This window comes from Scyliorhinus torazame, chromosome 13 (genome assembly GCF_047496885.1).
Source record: "Scyliorhinus torazame isolate Kashiwa2021f chromosome 13, sScyTor2.1, whole genome shotgun sequence".
NCBI classification, from domain to species: Eukaryota; Metazoa; Chordata; class Chondrichthyes; order Carcharhiniformes; family Scyliorhinidae; genus Scyliorhinus; species Scyliorhinus torazame.
This window is the reverse complement of record NC_092719.1, coordinates 91,105,392-91,122,027: the sequence shown is the minus strand read 5'-3', so window position 1 is coordinate 91,122,027 and position 16,636 is coordinate 91,105,392. Positions and strand designations below refer to the sequence as shown.

The 16,636-nt window shown below is 46.5% G+C and overlaps 1 protein-coding gene across 8 annotated transcripts in view; it reads left to right on the top strand.

Annotated features, from left to right (window-relative positions):
- The window catches only part of washc4 (WASH complex subunit 4), a 425,031-nt gene that overhangs the window by 54,157 nt on the left and 354,238 nt on the right, over positions 1-16,636 (top strand). For 6 of the 8 annotated variants that reach the window (XM_072471955.1, XM_072471953.1, XM_072471954.1 and 3 more), the window contains 3 exons: positions 11,862-11,915; positions 13,203-13,268; positions 13,425-13,470. In XM_072471955.1, coding sequence (XP_072328056.1) covers positions 11,862-11,915; positions 13,203-13,268; positions 13,425-13,470 — 166 coding nt within the window. The remainder of the gene's footprint in view (positions 1-11,861; positions 11,916-13,202; positions 13,269-13,424; positions 13,471-16,636) is intronic. The other 2 variants (XM_072471956.1, XM_072471958.1) reach the window with 1 other exon arrangement.

Below are 16,636 nucleotides of genomic sequence, written 5' to 3'. Positions count from 1 at the left end.
TGCACCCTCATGGATTTTGACAGCTCAGATTTTAGGGGCGCCTTTGCTTTGTTCCAGTGCACCCCGCATTCTACCCGTCACACATTTAAGGATGTCTGGGCCCACAAAGATGCAGCCAATAGCCACTGCTAAATACATGGCCAGATTTATCAACCAGTCCTTCCAACCTCCAAATCCCCAGTTACCCCAAGAGCCAGGATCCTGCATTCCGTCCAGGTGATCCCGTATGTGATCCATAAATTTAGTCATGTTAGCGGTTAAGTCTTGAACTGCCATGATACACTTGCCCTGTACTATGGCGCATCCCCACCCTCACGGGCCAGAAGATAGTCAAGAGCATACCGGTTCTGTATTTCAAACAACCGTAGCTGAGACAATTCCTTGGTTATTGCCCCGAGGGCTCCCAAGGTTTCATTTCCCAAGATGGTAAGGCCACAAATAAAATAATTCCTATCGCTGACAGCCAAGGAACCCCCCACACCTCCCAGTGTCAAGATGCTCAGAATCCCCCATCCGGCTGAGTGGCCCCGGTTGGGTGCGAGAACCTGAGTTTTTTTCAGTTCTCGCAAAATTCAGCTGAGACTGCCCGGCGTGCTAACTGATTATGCAGCATCCACGCCGAGGGCAGGGGACTGTGGTAGGGACTAGAGTCACAATAGCAATTTGGCGGGGAAATGGGGGTGACAAAACATTGGTCGCTGTGCCATTAAATAAAAAGTAGTATCCTTGCTCCGTGTGCAGGATAGCATCACAATCAGTATATCGGTTGCGTAAGGATCCCCCAGTAGCCCAGTTTATCCAGCTTTGAAACGCCCATTCGGGCCGCCTAGCAATGCGGAAAGCCCTAGTCCCAACAGTGATACGAGAGACATTCGCACAGCCACAAAGGAGCTGGAGGCCGGCGTTCAATGGAACGCAAGTGGTGTTGTAACAAACGCATTGGCCAGACGCCTGGGTGATATGACGCCTCCTGTCCGTACAGGTGGGGAACAGACATGTTATATTCGTTTCCACCTCTACCAGCAAACAGCCGTATCCTTCACTGCTGAAACAATTCTCGTACGACCGGGAATCCCTATTGGGAGTGAAGTGGCTAGGTATATACGCCCTCCACCGTTGCAGCCTATCACACTGTGAGTGGGAATTATCCCAAGGAAGGGGAAGGCAAATAGCCGGTGGTGCTGACTCTGGATCGTAAGGAAGAGTGACTTGCTCGGGCGGTGGCTCGGAACGCTGACAATGAACCACCGTTTGGGGAGTGCCCCAAAGTGGTGAAACAGAAAATAACCTAGACACCGCTGCGGGGTTCGGGTAGCAGACAACCCGTCCATGGCCATACAAGCGGTGGTAAATCTGGTAGAAGAGATTCATACTACCCAGGTTTTCCTCAATTTGGCCTTTAACTAAATTAAGTGTATCTCCCGATAACCTACGTTCTAGCTGTACTTCCCTTCTCACACGCCCCGTCCTCTCTAGTCCCTCTCTCTCTCTCTCACAGCCTCTTCCTACGCTCTCCTGACGGACTGATGTTACCATTATTGCACCAATCTTAACACATCCAAAATCAAATTTACATGTATTCCAAAAACAAGGCAATGTCCATATAATGTTCCCTTCCCATCGCCGGGACCGGTGCAATTGCTTCATGAGTCCTGCATTCTCCTTAACTTTGACGACCTTCCATGAGTCGATACCATGTCCTCGTATATGGGGGCAGCGAAGAACATGACCTTTGCATAGATGAAATATCCTTGTAGATTGGTTGGGGTTACAAACGTAGATAATATTCCCCTTTACCATGTCCGTCGCCAATAACACTCCAAGCGAGGTGAGGCCGTAGATCTCACAGGCGGTGCGTAGCCACCCCATCATACTCCACACCTGTAAAATAGCACTGGGGAAGGGAGGCAGGTTAATCTGTCCAAGAAAATGAGGCCCGTTATCAGAACTCAACTGAGCTGGTATACTGTACCGGGGAATGATTTCCCGCATCAGAACTTTAACCACAGTAGCAGCTTTAGTATCGGTAGTCGGATCCGCCTCAACCCATCTGCTGAACCCATCCACAATGACCAAAACATATTTATAACATTGACACCTTTCCAACTCAATGTAATCCATTTGTAGCGTCTCAAAGGGACCACTGGGCAACGGGGTTTGCTCCATCCCACAAGGGATATCTTTGCCGGTGTTATATTGCTGACAAATCAAACACCGATTACTGATACTCTGGGCCAACCCTTGCATTTCAGGGTGCCACCAAGTGTCCAGCAACAAATCACTAGTCCCTCGAGCCCCACAATGAGTTGCAAAGTGTACACATTCAGTGACCCAAAAAGCCAGTACATCAGACATACAAGTCTGATGTGCTGGCGTGGTCCATAAAGAGGAAACAGAATCATATGTACAACCTAACTGTTTCCACATTTGTTTATCACTCTCAGGAGCGTCCTCCTGTAACCTTATGACGTCTTGGATGGTTGGCATTGACTTGTCAGAAGCAGACATATTTATAGTAGATCGTTTAGTCTGACTTAACATTTTAGGCACCATCTCTTGCTGAATTTGCGTGGCTGTTCGCGCTGCACAATCTGCTTGTTCGTTACCAACGTCAACTGGGGTCTTACCATTTGTGTGGGCAGCGCATTTAATGACGAAAATCTGTGCGGGCATAAGGAGGGCCTGCAGTAAGTCATTAACTAAATCCCGGTGGGATATTTGACCACACATAATCATGTCAGGTTGTTCTGACGAAATATCACTCAAATCGTCCCTGATTGTGGTAGTTTCCTGAATCAAGGCTAAACAGTCGTGGCCAGGTGCGTCTTCATGGACAGGGGGACCACGAAGAAAACAGGCTGGATTGATAGTGGTACAGTGTTTAAATGTCAGACGTGGATTGTTCAAAAGGTATATCTCATACCTATTCTGACGAGCTGCGGTAAGATGCTGAGTCTGCAGTTGCCTCAGTAGTGCGATGACCGAGTGGGAGCTATACACCGTAATATCCTGTCGGAGAGTGAGAGCATGTAACGGCTGTGCGATGGCATTGATTGAACGTAAATCCTGTACTAATCAGTACTGGTCTGGCTTGGCTGGTTCAGGCACAGCAAGTATGGGGGTGTTACATTCTGATTGGCAAGGGACCAAAATACCCTGTTGCTCTCGGATTAATTTGTCCATAGACGGGGCTACAGTCGAGTGTTAATCGTTTCAGGGACCTCAAAATATTTTATGGCAGTGCCGTCTGGCGTGACTTGAAGTGCGTACTCTGTTGGATCCGAATGATCCACTGCCCTCCTTACCATTTGCCCCAGATCCCTGGCATTACTGGTCGTGGACCTGACGTGTAATATGAGGGCTTACCGAAGCTGACTGTGGCCATAAATGTGGTGGTATTGTAACAAAATCGGCTGTACCTTCTTTTCCCGTGACTGTGGCTGTAACCTTGACTGGCCATTCAGTCCCAATTAATGGCCGGTATTTGTCCTCCAACTCCCTGTTTTGTCCGGTTCTGTCATAGGCCAGGGTAACGTGATGCAGTGAATGTTCAATGTCTAACGTCCACCACTGGGGAGTGATAGAAATATAGCACTGTTGTCTCATCCTCCATGATTTAACCGTTACCCTCTCGTCTCCGCACTCTAGCTGTAGCTGGAAGATACACAGTAAATCTCGGGCCAACAAGTTACAGTCCAATCCAGTAGTCACTACAAACTGATGATCTGCAGACTTATTCTCGTAAGTGACTGTCACAGGTTCAGAAATAGGATACTCACACACCTGTCCTTGGAACCCCGACAATTGCTGCGTGTGGTCGGATAATGGTAGTCGAAGTTCTGATTGCACAGAAGACATGGCTGCTCCAGTGTCGATTACAAATGAGTGATGTTGATCTCCTATCTGCAGAGAGATAATAGGTTCCCTGTCCGATTGGAGAGTCCTTATGACTAAATTAGCTAGTCAATCCTGTGTTGTGAAAGGGTTTGCCTGGGAGAAGTCAGTGTATCCCGTCTGTCCTCCCCTTGGTGGGTACCCCTCCTTTGGTTCGGATAATCTCCTTCTGCTGCCTGTCTTTTAAAGGGGCATTCCTGTTGCCAGTGATCTGCACGGCCACAATTAAAACATGCATTGCTCCCTCTATATCTGCCCCATCCTCTTCTCCCAGTAGACCAATGGCCCCTCAGAGGGGGCGGCGGTTGTAAAGCTGTTGGTGCATACGGTGGGCCATAAAAAGAAGCTGAGGGTCCCTTTGGGTGGGTTTTATATCCTCCCCCTCGCTGATCCACCCACCCAAAGTCACAATATTGGGGCTCCAGCTGGTAAGCTACCATTTCTGCCGCTTGTTGGGGTCGCAGATCATCCTTTTTCATTACATACTCAGTCTTAACCTTTGTAACTGAGCCTCCTTCCTGGCCTACACCCTCCTTCCAATAAAATCTGACTGCCCTTGCCACCTGGGAAGGGTCGTTCTCTCTCCAATTCATGTTATTACGTTTCACAGCAGTAGCCACGGAAGGTGGTAGGCAATGCATTAACATAGCACAATATTGAGGGGAATTCTGACCATTTTGATATGGCAAGTCGCCTGACTGCCCACGGTAGATTTCATTAAAACGTTCCAGAAATTCCTCTGGCTCTTCAATCTTCTTAGGTTTTAGGTCTAAGATAGCAGAAATATTTATGGACTTTTGAAATGTGCTATTCAACGCATTCAGGATTTGTGTCTGTCTATCGTCGTCTAATGCATGGGCTTGCTGAAGTGCGGCGTGGCTAGCATAATTCAAGTGATTAAGATAATTGCGGTACTCTGTTGGGGTTAAAACCTGCTGGACTAGGGCGCAGAGGTCCCTAGAATCAGCGTGATAAATTGAGATGGTAGTTCTCAAGGAATCCACGAAAGCAGCAGGAGATTTTTTTTCTATCTGGGATTATAGCCATAATAGCCATCATCTCACTGGGTGTCCATGGGAAGTAAACGTCTATCGTGGGCTGCGCCCCGGCAGTCACCGCGTCAGGGTTTGGTATCTTCCTAATCGGCAACTGTCTCCAAGTCTCACCAGGGGGCACTCTAGCTATTTCCTCTGGTTCTTCCAAGACTTCGACGTCCCTCCCTGTCACTAGAGGGAGTTTGTTCTCTTCAAAATCATCTGTGGCATCTCCCTTTGCTCTCGAAATTTGCAGTTTCCCCTTGGTCTGAAGGGATTTAGGTGGTATGCTTAATTGTTTCTGGTTAGGATCAAGCCCTTCTCTCGCTGTCCGAGATCGGGTCCTAGAGCTAACTGGGCTTGCGGAACAGAGTTCCTCTTCCCCTACTGATCGTGAAGATGGTAAATCGGGATCCACGCTATCAACCAAAAGGGCTGGAGTTACTGGCATGATTGGAATCTGGGGAGCAGTGACTGGATATAAATTATTATACTCTGGTGGTTCTGGAATTAGTGCAGACAATGCTTCAGGTGCAGTCGGAACTTTTACTGACATTTTTAAATCATCGAATTGATCATTTTCTGTCAATTCAAGACCAGCCATTGAACTACGTAGCCCATCTTTTGTTTGACCCGAGCCTTTCCTGTCTTGCGCGTTTTTTTTTGAATGCACATTCCTTTTTCAAGACCTGTAATTTTTTTTTTGTTACCCTGTTCACTAATTGGAATTCCCATTTTAAGGGCATTGTCCTGCCAACTTGATAACATGATCCTATCTCTTTCCTCTTGACAATATTGTCTCCATAATCTAATTAACTCTTTAGCTTTCATACTTTGGCTCTCTTTTTTTAAATTATATTTTTATTTTTTTATTTGCTTATTTATAACCAATGGCAATTTTTGCTCCTTGGCAAAATGATTGAAAAGGTTCTAACAGTGTTCTTTTAAAACTTAAAATGTTTGAAAATTCAAATTGAATTACTGCAACTTGCGAGCTTAGCTCTGATCTCAACTCAGAACTAAATTTACGATTTGCTTAACACAAACTTGTATAACATTTACAACTTAATTAATTCTTTATCTTAACAATTTTTCTTTTAACAAGTTTTCCTTACATTCTCAAAAATGTTGGCTGCTATCAATGAGGGAGCAGTTAGCTGCGGTGATGTATACCGGAGCAAAGTCAACTGTCATCTCCAGATTTACACTTTTTAAAATGGTATCAGTGAGTTTCTTTAAGTTTCTATCAATTCACAAATAAAATGAGATAAACATTATTTCAAGTAAGTAAAACTTGATTCTGGCAATTTCAATCAATTGCTTTCGAAAATAATAACTTTTATCAAAGAGGTGGAGAAACCCACTGGTTTCCTTTAATTAATTCAAAACGTAACTTTGCTGGAGTTCACTGACTCAAAGGAAAGGTATCCGATTACACTACAGGCCGCTGCTGTTATCTCAAGGCCTGAGTGAGAAGCACTGTCTGTCGTCTTTAACTTTGGCTGCTGCTGTTAACCCTTTGAGAGACTTCTGCTTCAACCAACATGCAGCATCCAGCTCTATGGATGTTCTTTGTCTTGAAATTTATCCAAGCAATTCCCCACAATCTCAACTAGTCCTCAGAACTGCGTTTTTCGCCACTACAGTCCAAGGGTACAATTTTAGCTTAATCACTATAGATTTAAAACACTCACATGGAATTGAATCATCTCCAGATTTAAAAACACTTATTGAACTGAACCTTCATCTACTGAAGTCACATCAGCCTTAAAAACACTTACTTAACTGAACCTTCATCTACTGAAGTCACATCAGCCTTAAAAACACTTACTTAACTGAACCTCCATCTACTGAAGTCACATCAGCCTTAAAAACACTTACTTAAGTGAACCTCCATCTACTGAAGTCACATCAGCCTTAAAAACACTTATACTTGGAATTGAATCATCGTTTTAGATGTCCCATCCACCCAAAACCTAACCCAAGCCGAATCAACAATATGAAATCCCATCAATTACATTTCTAATCCCCAGACTTACCTTTGATTTCGTCGAGACAATCTTTCCGTACCAACCGCGAGTGACCAGACTAATGAGGCGATAAGAAGAGGGGAAAAATCAATGCGCGGTCATTTTCCAGCTGTACATTGTGGGCCCCTTTTTCCCATCCTCCTGTTCATAATCAGTCTAATTCTGATTTCGCAGTTGGTCAGGACCGTCTTGAGAAATCCCGGGTTTTCGGCACCAAATGACAAATCCCAAATTTCTTTACCCGTCAGTCTGGCCTCAATAAAAGGCGAGATGGATTTGCAGGTACAGCATTAGTTATTTTATTTGACTTGCAAGCCTTTCTCAATTCACAGCAAGTACAAAGCACATCTTGCTTCGTACACCTCTGGAATCAAGTGAGTCTGTAGGACAAAGGGATCTCTACTACTCACACAACTGGCATCAAGTTTCACATACATAGAACATAGAACAATACAGCGCAGTACAGGCCCTTCGGCCCACGATGTTGCACCGAAACAAAAGCCATCTAACCTACACTATACCATTATCATCCATATGTTTATCCAATAAACTTTTAAATGCCCTCAATGTTGGCGAGTTCACCACTGTAGCAGGTAGGGCATTCCACGGCCTCACTACTCTTTGCGTAAAGAACCTACCCCTGACCTCTGTCCTATATCTATTACCCCTCAGTTTAAGGCTATGTCCCCTCGTGCTAGCCATTTCCATCCGCGGGAGAAGGCTCTCACTGTCCACCCTATCTAACCCTCTGATCATTTTGTATGCCTCTATTAAGTCTCCTCTTAACCTTCTTCTCTCTAACGAAAACAACCTCAAGTCCATCAGCCTTTCCTCATAAGATTTTCCCTCCATACCAGGCAACATCCTGGTAAATCTCCTCTGCACCCGTTCCAAAGCCTCCACGTCCTTCCTATAATGCGGTGACCAGAACTGTACGCAATACTCCAAATGCGGCCGTACCAGAGTTCTGTACAGCTGCAACATGACCTCCTGACTCCGGAACTCAATCCCTCTACCAATAAAGGCCAACACTCCATAGGCCTTCTTCACCACCCTATCAACCTGGGTGGCAACTTTCAGGGATCTATGTACATGGACACCTAGATCCCTCTGCTCATCCACACTTTCAAGAACTTTTCCATTAGCCAAATATTCCACATTCCTGTTTTTCCTTCCAAGGTGAATCACCTCACACTTCTCTACATTAAACTCCATTTGCCACCTCTCAGCCCAGCACTGCAGCTTATCTATATCCCTCTGTAACCTGCTACTTCCTTCCACACTATCGACAACACCACCGACTTTAGTATCGTCTGCAAATTTACTCACCCACCCTTCTGCGCCTTCCTCTAGGTCATTGATAAAAATGACAAACAGCAACGGCCCCAGAACAGATCCTTGTGGTACTCCACTTGTGACTGTACTCCATTCTGAACATTTCCCATCAACCACCACCCTCTGTCTTCTTTCAGCTAGCCAATTTCTGATCCACATCTCTAAATCACCCTCAATCCCCAGCCTCCGCATTTTCTGCAATAGCCTACCGTGGGGAACCTTATCAAACGCTTTGCTGAAATCCATATACACCACATCAACTGCTCTACCCTCGTCTACCTGTTCAGTCACCTTCTCAAAGAACTCGATAAGGTTTGTGAGGCATGACCTACCCTTCACAAAGCCATGCTGACTATCCCTGATCATATTATTCCTATCTAGATGATTATAAATCTTGTCTCTTATAATCCCCTCCAAGACTTTACCCACTACAGACGTGAGGCTCACCGGTCTATAGTTGCCGGGGTTGTCTCTGCTCCCCTTTTTGAACAAAGGGACCACATTTGCTATCCTCCAGTCCTCTGGCACTATTCCTGTATCCAATGATGACATAGAAATCAAAGGCAATGGTCCAGCAATCTCTTCCCTGGCCTCCCAGAGAATCCTAGGATAAATCCCATCAGGTCCCGGGGACTTATCTATTTTCAGCCTGTCCAGAATTGCCAACACCTCTTCCCTGCGTACCTCAATGCCATCTAATCTATTTACCTGGAGCTCAGCATTCTCCTCCACAACATTATCTTTTTCCTGAGTGAATACTGACGAAAAATATTCATTTAGTATCTCGCCTATCTCTTCAGACTCTACACACAACTTCCCATCCCTGTCCTTGACTGGTCCGACTCTGTCCCTAGTCATTCGTTTATTCCTGACATACCTATAGAAAGCTTTTGGGTTTTCCTTGATCCTTCCTGCCAAATACTTCTCATGTCCCCTCCTTGCTCGTCTTAGCTCTCTCTTTAGATCCTTCCTCGCTACCTTGTAACTATCCATCGCCCCAACTGAAACTTCACACCTCATCTTCACATAGGCCTCCTTCTTCCTCTTAACAAGCGATTCCACTTCTTTGGTAAACCACGGTTCCCTCGCTCGGCACCTTCCTCCCTGCCTGACCGGTACATACTTATCAAGAACACGCAGTAGCTGATCCTTGAACAAGCTCCACTTATCCAGTGTGTCCAACACTTGCAGCCTACTTCTCCACCTTATCCCCCCCAAGTCACGTCTAATGGCATCATAATTTCCCTTCCCCCAGCTATAACTCTTGCCCTGCGGTGTATACTTATCCCTTTCCATCCTTAACATAAACGTCACCGAATTGTGGTCACTGTCCCCAAAGTGCTCACCTACCTCCAAATCCAACACCTGGCCTGGTTCATTACCCAAAACCAAATCCAATGTGGCCTCGCCTCTTGTTGGCCTGTCAACAAACTGTGTCAGGAAACCCTCCTGCACACACTGTACAAAGAACGACCCATCTAATGTACTCGAACTATATCTTTTCCAGTCAATATTTGGAAAGTTAAAGTCTCCCATAATAACTACCCTATTACTTTCGCTCTTATCCAGGATCACCCTCGCCATCCTTTCCTCTACATAACTAGAACTATTTGGAGGCCTATAGAAAACTCCCAACAGGGTGACCTCTCCTTTCCTGTTTCTAACCTCAGCCCATACTACCTCGGAAGATGAGTCCCCATCTAGCATCCTCTCCGCCACCGTAATACTGCTCTTGACTAGCAGCGCCACACCTCCCCCTCTTTTGCCTCCTTCTCTGAGCTTACTAAAACACCTAAACCCCGGAACCTGCAACATCCATTCCTGTCCCTGCTCTATCCATGTCTCCGAAATGGCCACAACATCGAAGTCCCAGGTACCAACCCATGCTGCCAGTTCCCCTACCTTATTTCGTATACTCCTGGCATTGAAGTAGACACACTTCAAACCACCTACCTGAACACTGGCCCCCTCCTGCGACGTCAAATCTGAGCTCCTGACCTCTATACTCTCATTCTCCCTTTCCCTAAAACTACAATCCAGGTTCCCATGCCCCTGCTGCATTAGTTTAAACCCCCCCAAAGAGCACTAACAAATCTCCCCCCCAGGATATTTGTGCCCCGCAGGTTCAGATGTAGACCATCCTGTCTGTGGAGGTCCCACCTTCCCCAGAAAGAGCCCCAGTTATCCAGAAATCTGAATCCCTCTCGCCTGCACCATCCCTGTAGCCACGTGTTTAATTGCTCTCTCTCCCTATTCCTCATCTCACTATCACGTGGCACGGGCAACAACCCAGAGATAACAACTCTGTTTGTTCTAGTTCTGAGCTTCCATCCTAGCTCCCTGAAAGCCTGCCTGACATCCTTATCCCCTTTCCTACCTATGTCGTTAGTGCCAATGTGGACCACGACTTGGGGCTGCTCCCCCTCCCCCTTAAGGACCCGGAAAACACGATCCGAGACATCACGTACCCTTGCACCTGGGAGGCAACATACCAAACGTGAGTCTCTCACGCTCCCACAAAATCTCCTATCTGTGCCCCTGACTATAGAGTCCCCAATTACTAATGCTCTGCTCCTCTCCCCCCTTCCCTTCTGAGCAACAGGGACAGACTCTGTGCCAGAGGCCCGTACCCCATGGCTTACCCCTGGTAAGTCCCCCCCCCCACAATTATCCAAAGCGGTATACTTGTTTCTCAGGGGAACGACCGCAGGGGATCCCTGCACTGACTGTTTTTTCCCCGTCCCTCTTACAGTTACCCATCTATCTCCAATCTTTGGTGTAACTAATTCCCTGAAGCTGCTATCTATGACCCCCTCTGCCTCCCGAATGATCCGATGTTCTTCCAACTCCAGCTCCAGTTCCCTAACTCGGTCTTGGAGGAGCTGGAGATGGCAGCACTTCCTGCAGGTAAAATCAGCAGGGACACTAACGGCATCCCTCACCTCAAACATCCTGCAGGAGGAACATTGCACTCCCTTCCCTGCCATTCCTCTAACGTTCTACCAAGATCTGGCTAACAACTAAATCCTATACCCCTCCTGACCTATCCATACACTCTAATTGGCTCACTTCCAATCCCTTCCTCTGGCCCCTATTACCCAGCATCCTTTTCTCCTCCTTTGGTGGACAGACCTCCTCCTTGCTTTGCCATGCGGTCTGAAATCCTTTGTCTGTGAACTCACCAGAATGAGACTGGCCTATCTCTACATTACAGTAACTAATATCTCTAAAGTAACTATTTTATATCACATTCGTCACAACCACTGTAATAGGCAAGGGCCCAGGTAGGTGTTCTTGTGATCTTTGCAGCTGAATGCTGTCAATGCCTGCATGGATATAACTGCAACTAGTTGAGGGAGCATTGGGTGACTGACACCATGTCAAAGTATCCCAGCAGAGAAATTGCTGCCTTGACGGGAAGGGGAAAGTATCCAAGAGGAAAGTAGGATGTTAGTGTTGTTCAATGAGTATTACAGCATGGTTCAGTTATCTATATCATGGTCACATAGAATAAACAAGTTGACTCTTCTGGTTAAACAATTTTTAAAAATGTTTTTCTTTTGTTTAGCTTTTGCCGTATGAACAATCCTCATTACTGGAACTTATTAAAACTGAAAACAGAGTAAGTTGACACCAGTCTCTAAACTGGTCAGTTACAGCATTAAATATGATTACATTAGTTATATTTCTAAACTATCACATAAATCCAGAAGACTTTATTATCTGTTTGCATTTTTGGTGGGTGGTTCGAGTTGGAAGATGCTGCTTGGCGTACATGCCATGGTTTCTGCCATTGGCTCTGGCCTACTATCCAGCCTCGGTGATTTGATTCACATCTTTGGGAAAGCTGAAGAGTGAACCTCACAGACATAAAGAATCAAATGACATGGCTACGGGGAGCTCAGAATGCTAATTAATGTTAGTCTAGTAGAAGCTGAGTACGTATGTTTTGGCCTTTGTTACTGGGCTCAGGTCCCTGACTGTCCCCTCTGCTCTCCTGTATACTGGCTCCTGTATGTCCTTGCTTAATGGATTCCTGAAAACAAGGGGTATTAAGAAGGGGAATGGTATGGAATGGGGGGGGGGGAAATGGCATGGGGTTGACATTGGGGGGGTGGTTAGGAGGTGTACATCATGGGAAGAGGGGCAGCATGGAAGGGGTTGCGAGGGCATGGGAAGGAGGGAAATGTGGTGTGGGGGGCAGCATCAGGGAATGGAGGGAGGGCAGAGTTGACACAGGTGGGAGGAGACCACACAGGATGGAGAGAAGGAAGAGAGGCACTGCGTGGGGGCAGAGGGTCGTGCGGGGGCAAGGTGGTGCAGGGTTGGGTGGGGAAGAGAGGTGGGTGGGGAGAGGGGTGGTGCGGGTGGGCATGGCACAGTGTAGACTTGGGGCAGGATGCAGATGGCGAAGGGGGGAGACTGCGTACAGTTGCAGGAGGGGAGGATATGAAGGAAGAAAAGTGATTGAAACGACATGGGGGGATTTAAAATAAGGACTTTTGCAATAAAGGGGCCTCTGCTTGTTTTACATAGTTATTTGATAAAAAGGTAATATTTCTAATATTAGTATTGAGACATGGCAATGACTTCTAGAGCAGCTGTTAATAAACATTCAGCATGTGTGTTTCTGGCTGAAACATGCAAACCAATTGAAGTTTGTGTGTTTTAAAGAGCTCAGCTAATGTGACTTTGATCATTACATTTGTACAAAGGATATCTCTGGAAAGTTTCTACACAAAATCAAGTTGAAGTGACAGTTGTGTTTTTATGTTGGATGACTCCCAATTTAAATATTTAGTATTAAAAGGGGTAAATATAAAAACCTAATATTTTGAGCTAGTTGCTGCATGTGGGTAGTAGTTATGATTTGAATGGTTGCTGATTAAATGGATATAATCTTTTGTAGGTCCTGAATAAAGTGATTACGGTTTATGCTGCTCTATGCTGTGAAGTAAAGAAATTGAAATATGAGGTAAGAGAACTTAACACATTTTGTTTCCTTTCATTGCGCAGCATTGTTTAAAGTAATGGTAAAATTACCGTGTTGCGTTACTGTTTCATGCAGAGATATATGTTCTGGCAAAATATTTTATATCTGATATTTTTAAAGTATTTTTGTATCTTTCAGGCTGAAACAAAATTTTACAATGGGCTTCTCTTCTATGGAGAAGGAGGTTAGTTATGCTCTTCTATTTGAAATGTGTACATTTGCATCCTCACCGGGAGGGTGCAGAATATGCTGCAGAGGGAAGGGCGGGAGCAGATGTTGTAGTATAACATAAGAGAGCCCGTATTGACCTCCTGTGGTTAGATTTTCAGGTGTTAGGTAGGCACCTCAAGAATAAAACCTCCAAGGTAGTAATGTTTGGATTACTCCCAGTGCCACAAGCTAATCAAAGTAGAAATCTAAAGATAGGGAGGATTACTGTGTGGCAGAAGCATAGGGCAGGAGGGAAATCTTCAGATTCTTGAAATATCGTGACTGTTTTTTCTGCAGGAGGCGCCTATTCAAAAGACCTAAACAGGTGCACCTAAACAGTTGGCACAGTGGTTAACACTGCTGCCTCACAGCACCAGGGACCCAGGTTCAATTCTGGCCTTGGGTGATTATGTGGAGTTTGCATGTTCTTCCCGTGTCTGTGGGTTTCCTCCGGGTGCCTTAGTTTCCTCCCATAGTCCAAAGATGTGCAGGTCGATGGATTGGCCATGCTAAATTGCCCCTTAGTGCCCAAAGGTTAGGTGAGGTTACAGGGTTGTGGGGATAGGGCAGGGAAGTAGACTGAGGTTAGGATGTACTTTTGGAGGGCCAGTGCAGAACCAAAAAGCTGAATGGCCTGCATTGTAGAGTTTCTATAATCTATATGTTCGAGGACGGGGGCTATTGTCCTCACAGGGAGGTTCATGAGAATGATTGGGAGGGTTTAAACTAAACTTGCAGGGCGATGGGAGAGGAATAAGGTGAATGAAGGGAGTATGTTGGATAGTAGTTGAGAAAGGGGGAGTGCCATATTTGATAGGAGCAGACTAGGACTATGAAGAAAACAAAGACAAATTTAGAATGCATGTAACAAAATGTCATGTATCAGGTTTGTGAAGTACAAGCATAAATTGCTATGTATGAACATGGTGCATTGGCAATAACTGAAGTGATGCTTTAAACTTGAGTACTGGGCACTTGATATTCAAGCATGTCAGCTGTTCAGAAAAGCGAAGAAAGGAAAAAGGGGAGATGGGCGGTAATGCTGATTAGGGAAAGCATTGTAATGCTGGAAAGAGGGTATCATTCATGGGGCAAGAACAGAATTCATGCTGGGGTGCTCGACAGAGGATCGTTGGTTTCTTGCTCGAACCGAGCATAGAGTGCATTGAGTTCATCGGAGAGGTGTGCGCTGCTGCAGGAGATACTGCTCAGCTTTGCTTTGTAGCCCGCTTGTTGTTTAGGCCTTGCTACAACTGCTGAGAGTCTGTAACGCTAGTCTGTGACTCCAGCTTGGTCTGATATTCTCTGTTGGCATCCCGGATGACTTTGCAGAGGTCGTACCTGGGTAGGTCAGGGTCATCTGATTTGAATGCCTCAGACCTGTCCTTCAGTAGGGAGTAAATCTCGCGATAGGCTGAATAAAATTATTCTGGGATTTGTATGGGCAGGGAAGCCTCCACGGGTGAAGCGGGTGATGCTTGAAAGGAACAGAGGAGAAGGGGGGCTGGTGCAACTATTTGGAGTATTGCGTACAGTTCTGGTCACCGCATTATCGAAAGGACGTGGAGGCTTTGGAGCGGGTGCAGAGAAGATTTACCAGGATGTTGCCTGGTATGGAGGGAAAATCTTATGAGGAAAGGCTGATGGACTTGAGGTTGTTTTTGTTGGAGAGAAGAAGGTTAAGAGGAGACTTAATAGAGGCATACAAAATGATCAGGGGGTTAGATAGGGTGGACAGTGAGAGCCTTCTCCCGCGGATGGAAATGGCTGGCACGAGAGGACATAGCTTTAAACTGAGGGGTAATAGATATAGGACAGAGGTCAGAGGTAGGTTCTTTACGCAAAGAGTAGTGAGGCCGTGGAATGCCCTACTTGCAACAGTAGTGAACTTGCCAACATTGAGGGCATTTAAAAGTTTATTGGATAAACATATGGATGATAATGGCATAGTGTAGGTTAGATGGCTTTTGTTTTAGTGCAACATCGTGGGCCGAAGGGCCTGTACTGCGCTGTATCGTTCTATGTTCTATGTTCTATTACTGGGAGGCCAACATAGCGATGATAAGGAAATGGATGGTGGGTGCGGGGTAGGTTTAGGAGCGGATGGAGGCTGCTTTGTGCAGGGGCACTAGCTTAGCAGCCCTGGTCACGGCGCCTCTGCTGCTTCCGCCGGCACGGTACTCCACCAGCCCGATAGTGGTGGTGGCTCTTCGGATCTGGGGCCAGTGGAGGAGGCAGTGGAAGAGCATAGGTGTGGACCCCAATCTGCGGCAACCACCGATTTGCCCCGGGAAACATGGACGGGGGGGTATCGACTGTAGAGGAGGGCGAGGTTTGTGAGGATGGGGGATCTGTTCCTGGAAGGGAGCTTTCCGAGCATGAAAGCGCTGGAGGAGAAGTTTGGGCTGGCGAGAGGGAACGACTTTAGATACTTACAGGTGCGGGATTTTGTACGCAGACTGGTGCCGTCCTTCCCACATCTCCCGCCAAAGGGGAGGCAGGACAGGGTAGTTTCTAGGGGAGAGGTGGGAGAGGGTAGAGTCTCAGATGTCAGAGTCTCAAATTAAGGGCTATGGAGAGAGAGCGGGTAAATGGAGTTGAAATCGGCTATGATTAAATGGTGGAGTGGACTCAATGGGCCGAACGGCCTTACTTCCGTTCCTATGTCTTATGTCTACAAGGAGCTAATGGGAGCTGAGGATACGCAGATCGAGGACTTGAAGCTTAAGTGGGAAGAGGAGCTCGGGGGGTGGGATGGAGATGGAGATGGAGGACGGTGTCTGGGCAGAAGCCCTGAGCAGAGTAAACACAACCGCAACATGCGCCAGGCTCAACCTGATCCAGTTTAAGGTCGTGCACCGGGCCCACATGACGGTGGCCCGGATGAGCAAATTCTTCGGGCTGGAGGACAAGTGTGCTAGATGCGCCGGAGGGCCGACTAACCATGTACACATGTTCTGGTCATGCCCTAAACTCGGGAGGTATTGGCAGGGATTCGCAGATGTCATGTCCCGGGTATTGAAAACTGGGGTGGTAATAAGCCCTGAGGTGGCAATCTTTGGGGTTTCGGAGGACCCGGGAGTCCAGGAAGAGAATGAGGCCGACGTTCTGGACTTTGCTTCCCTGGTAGCCCGGCGACG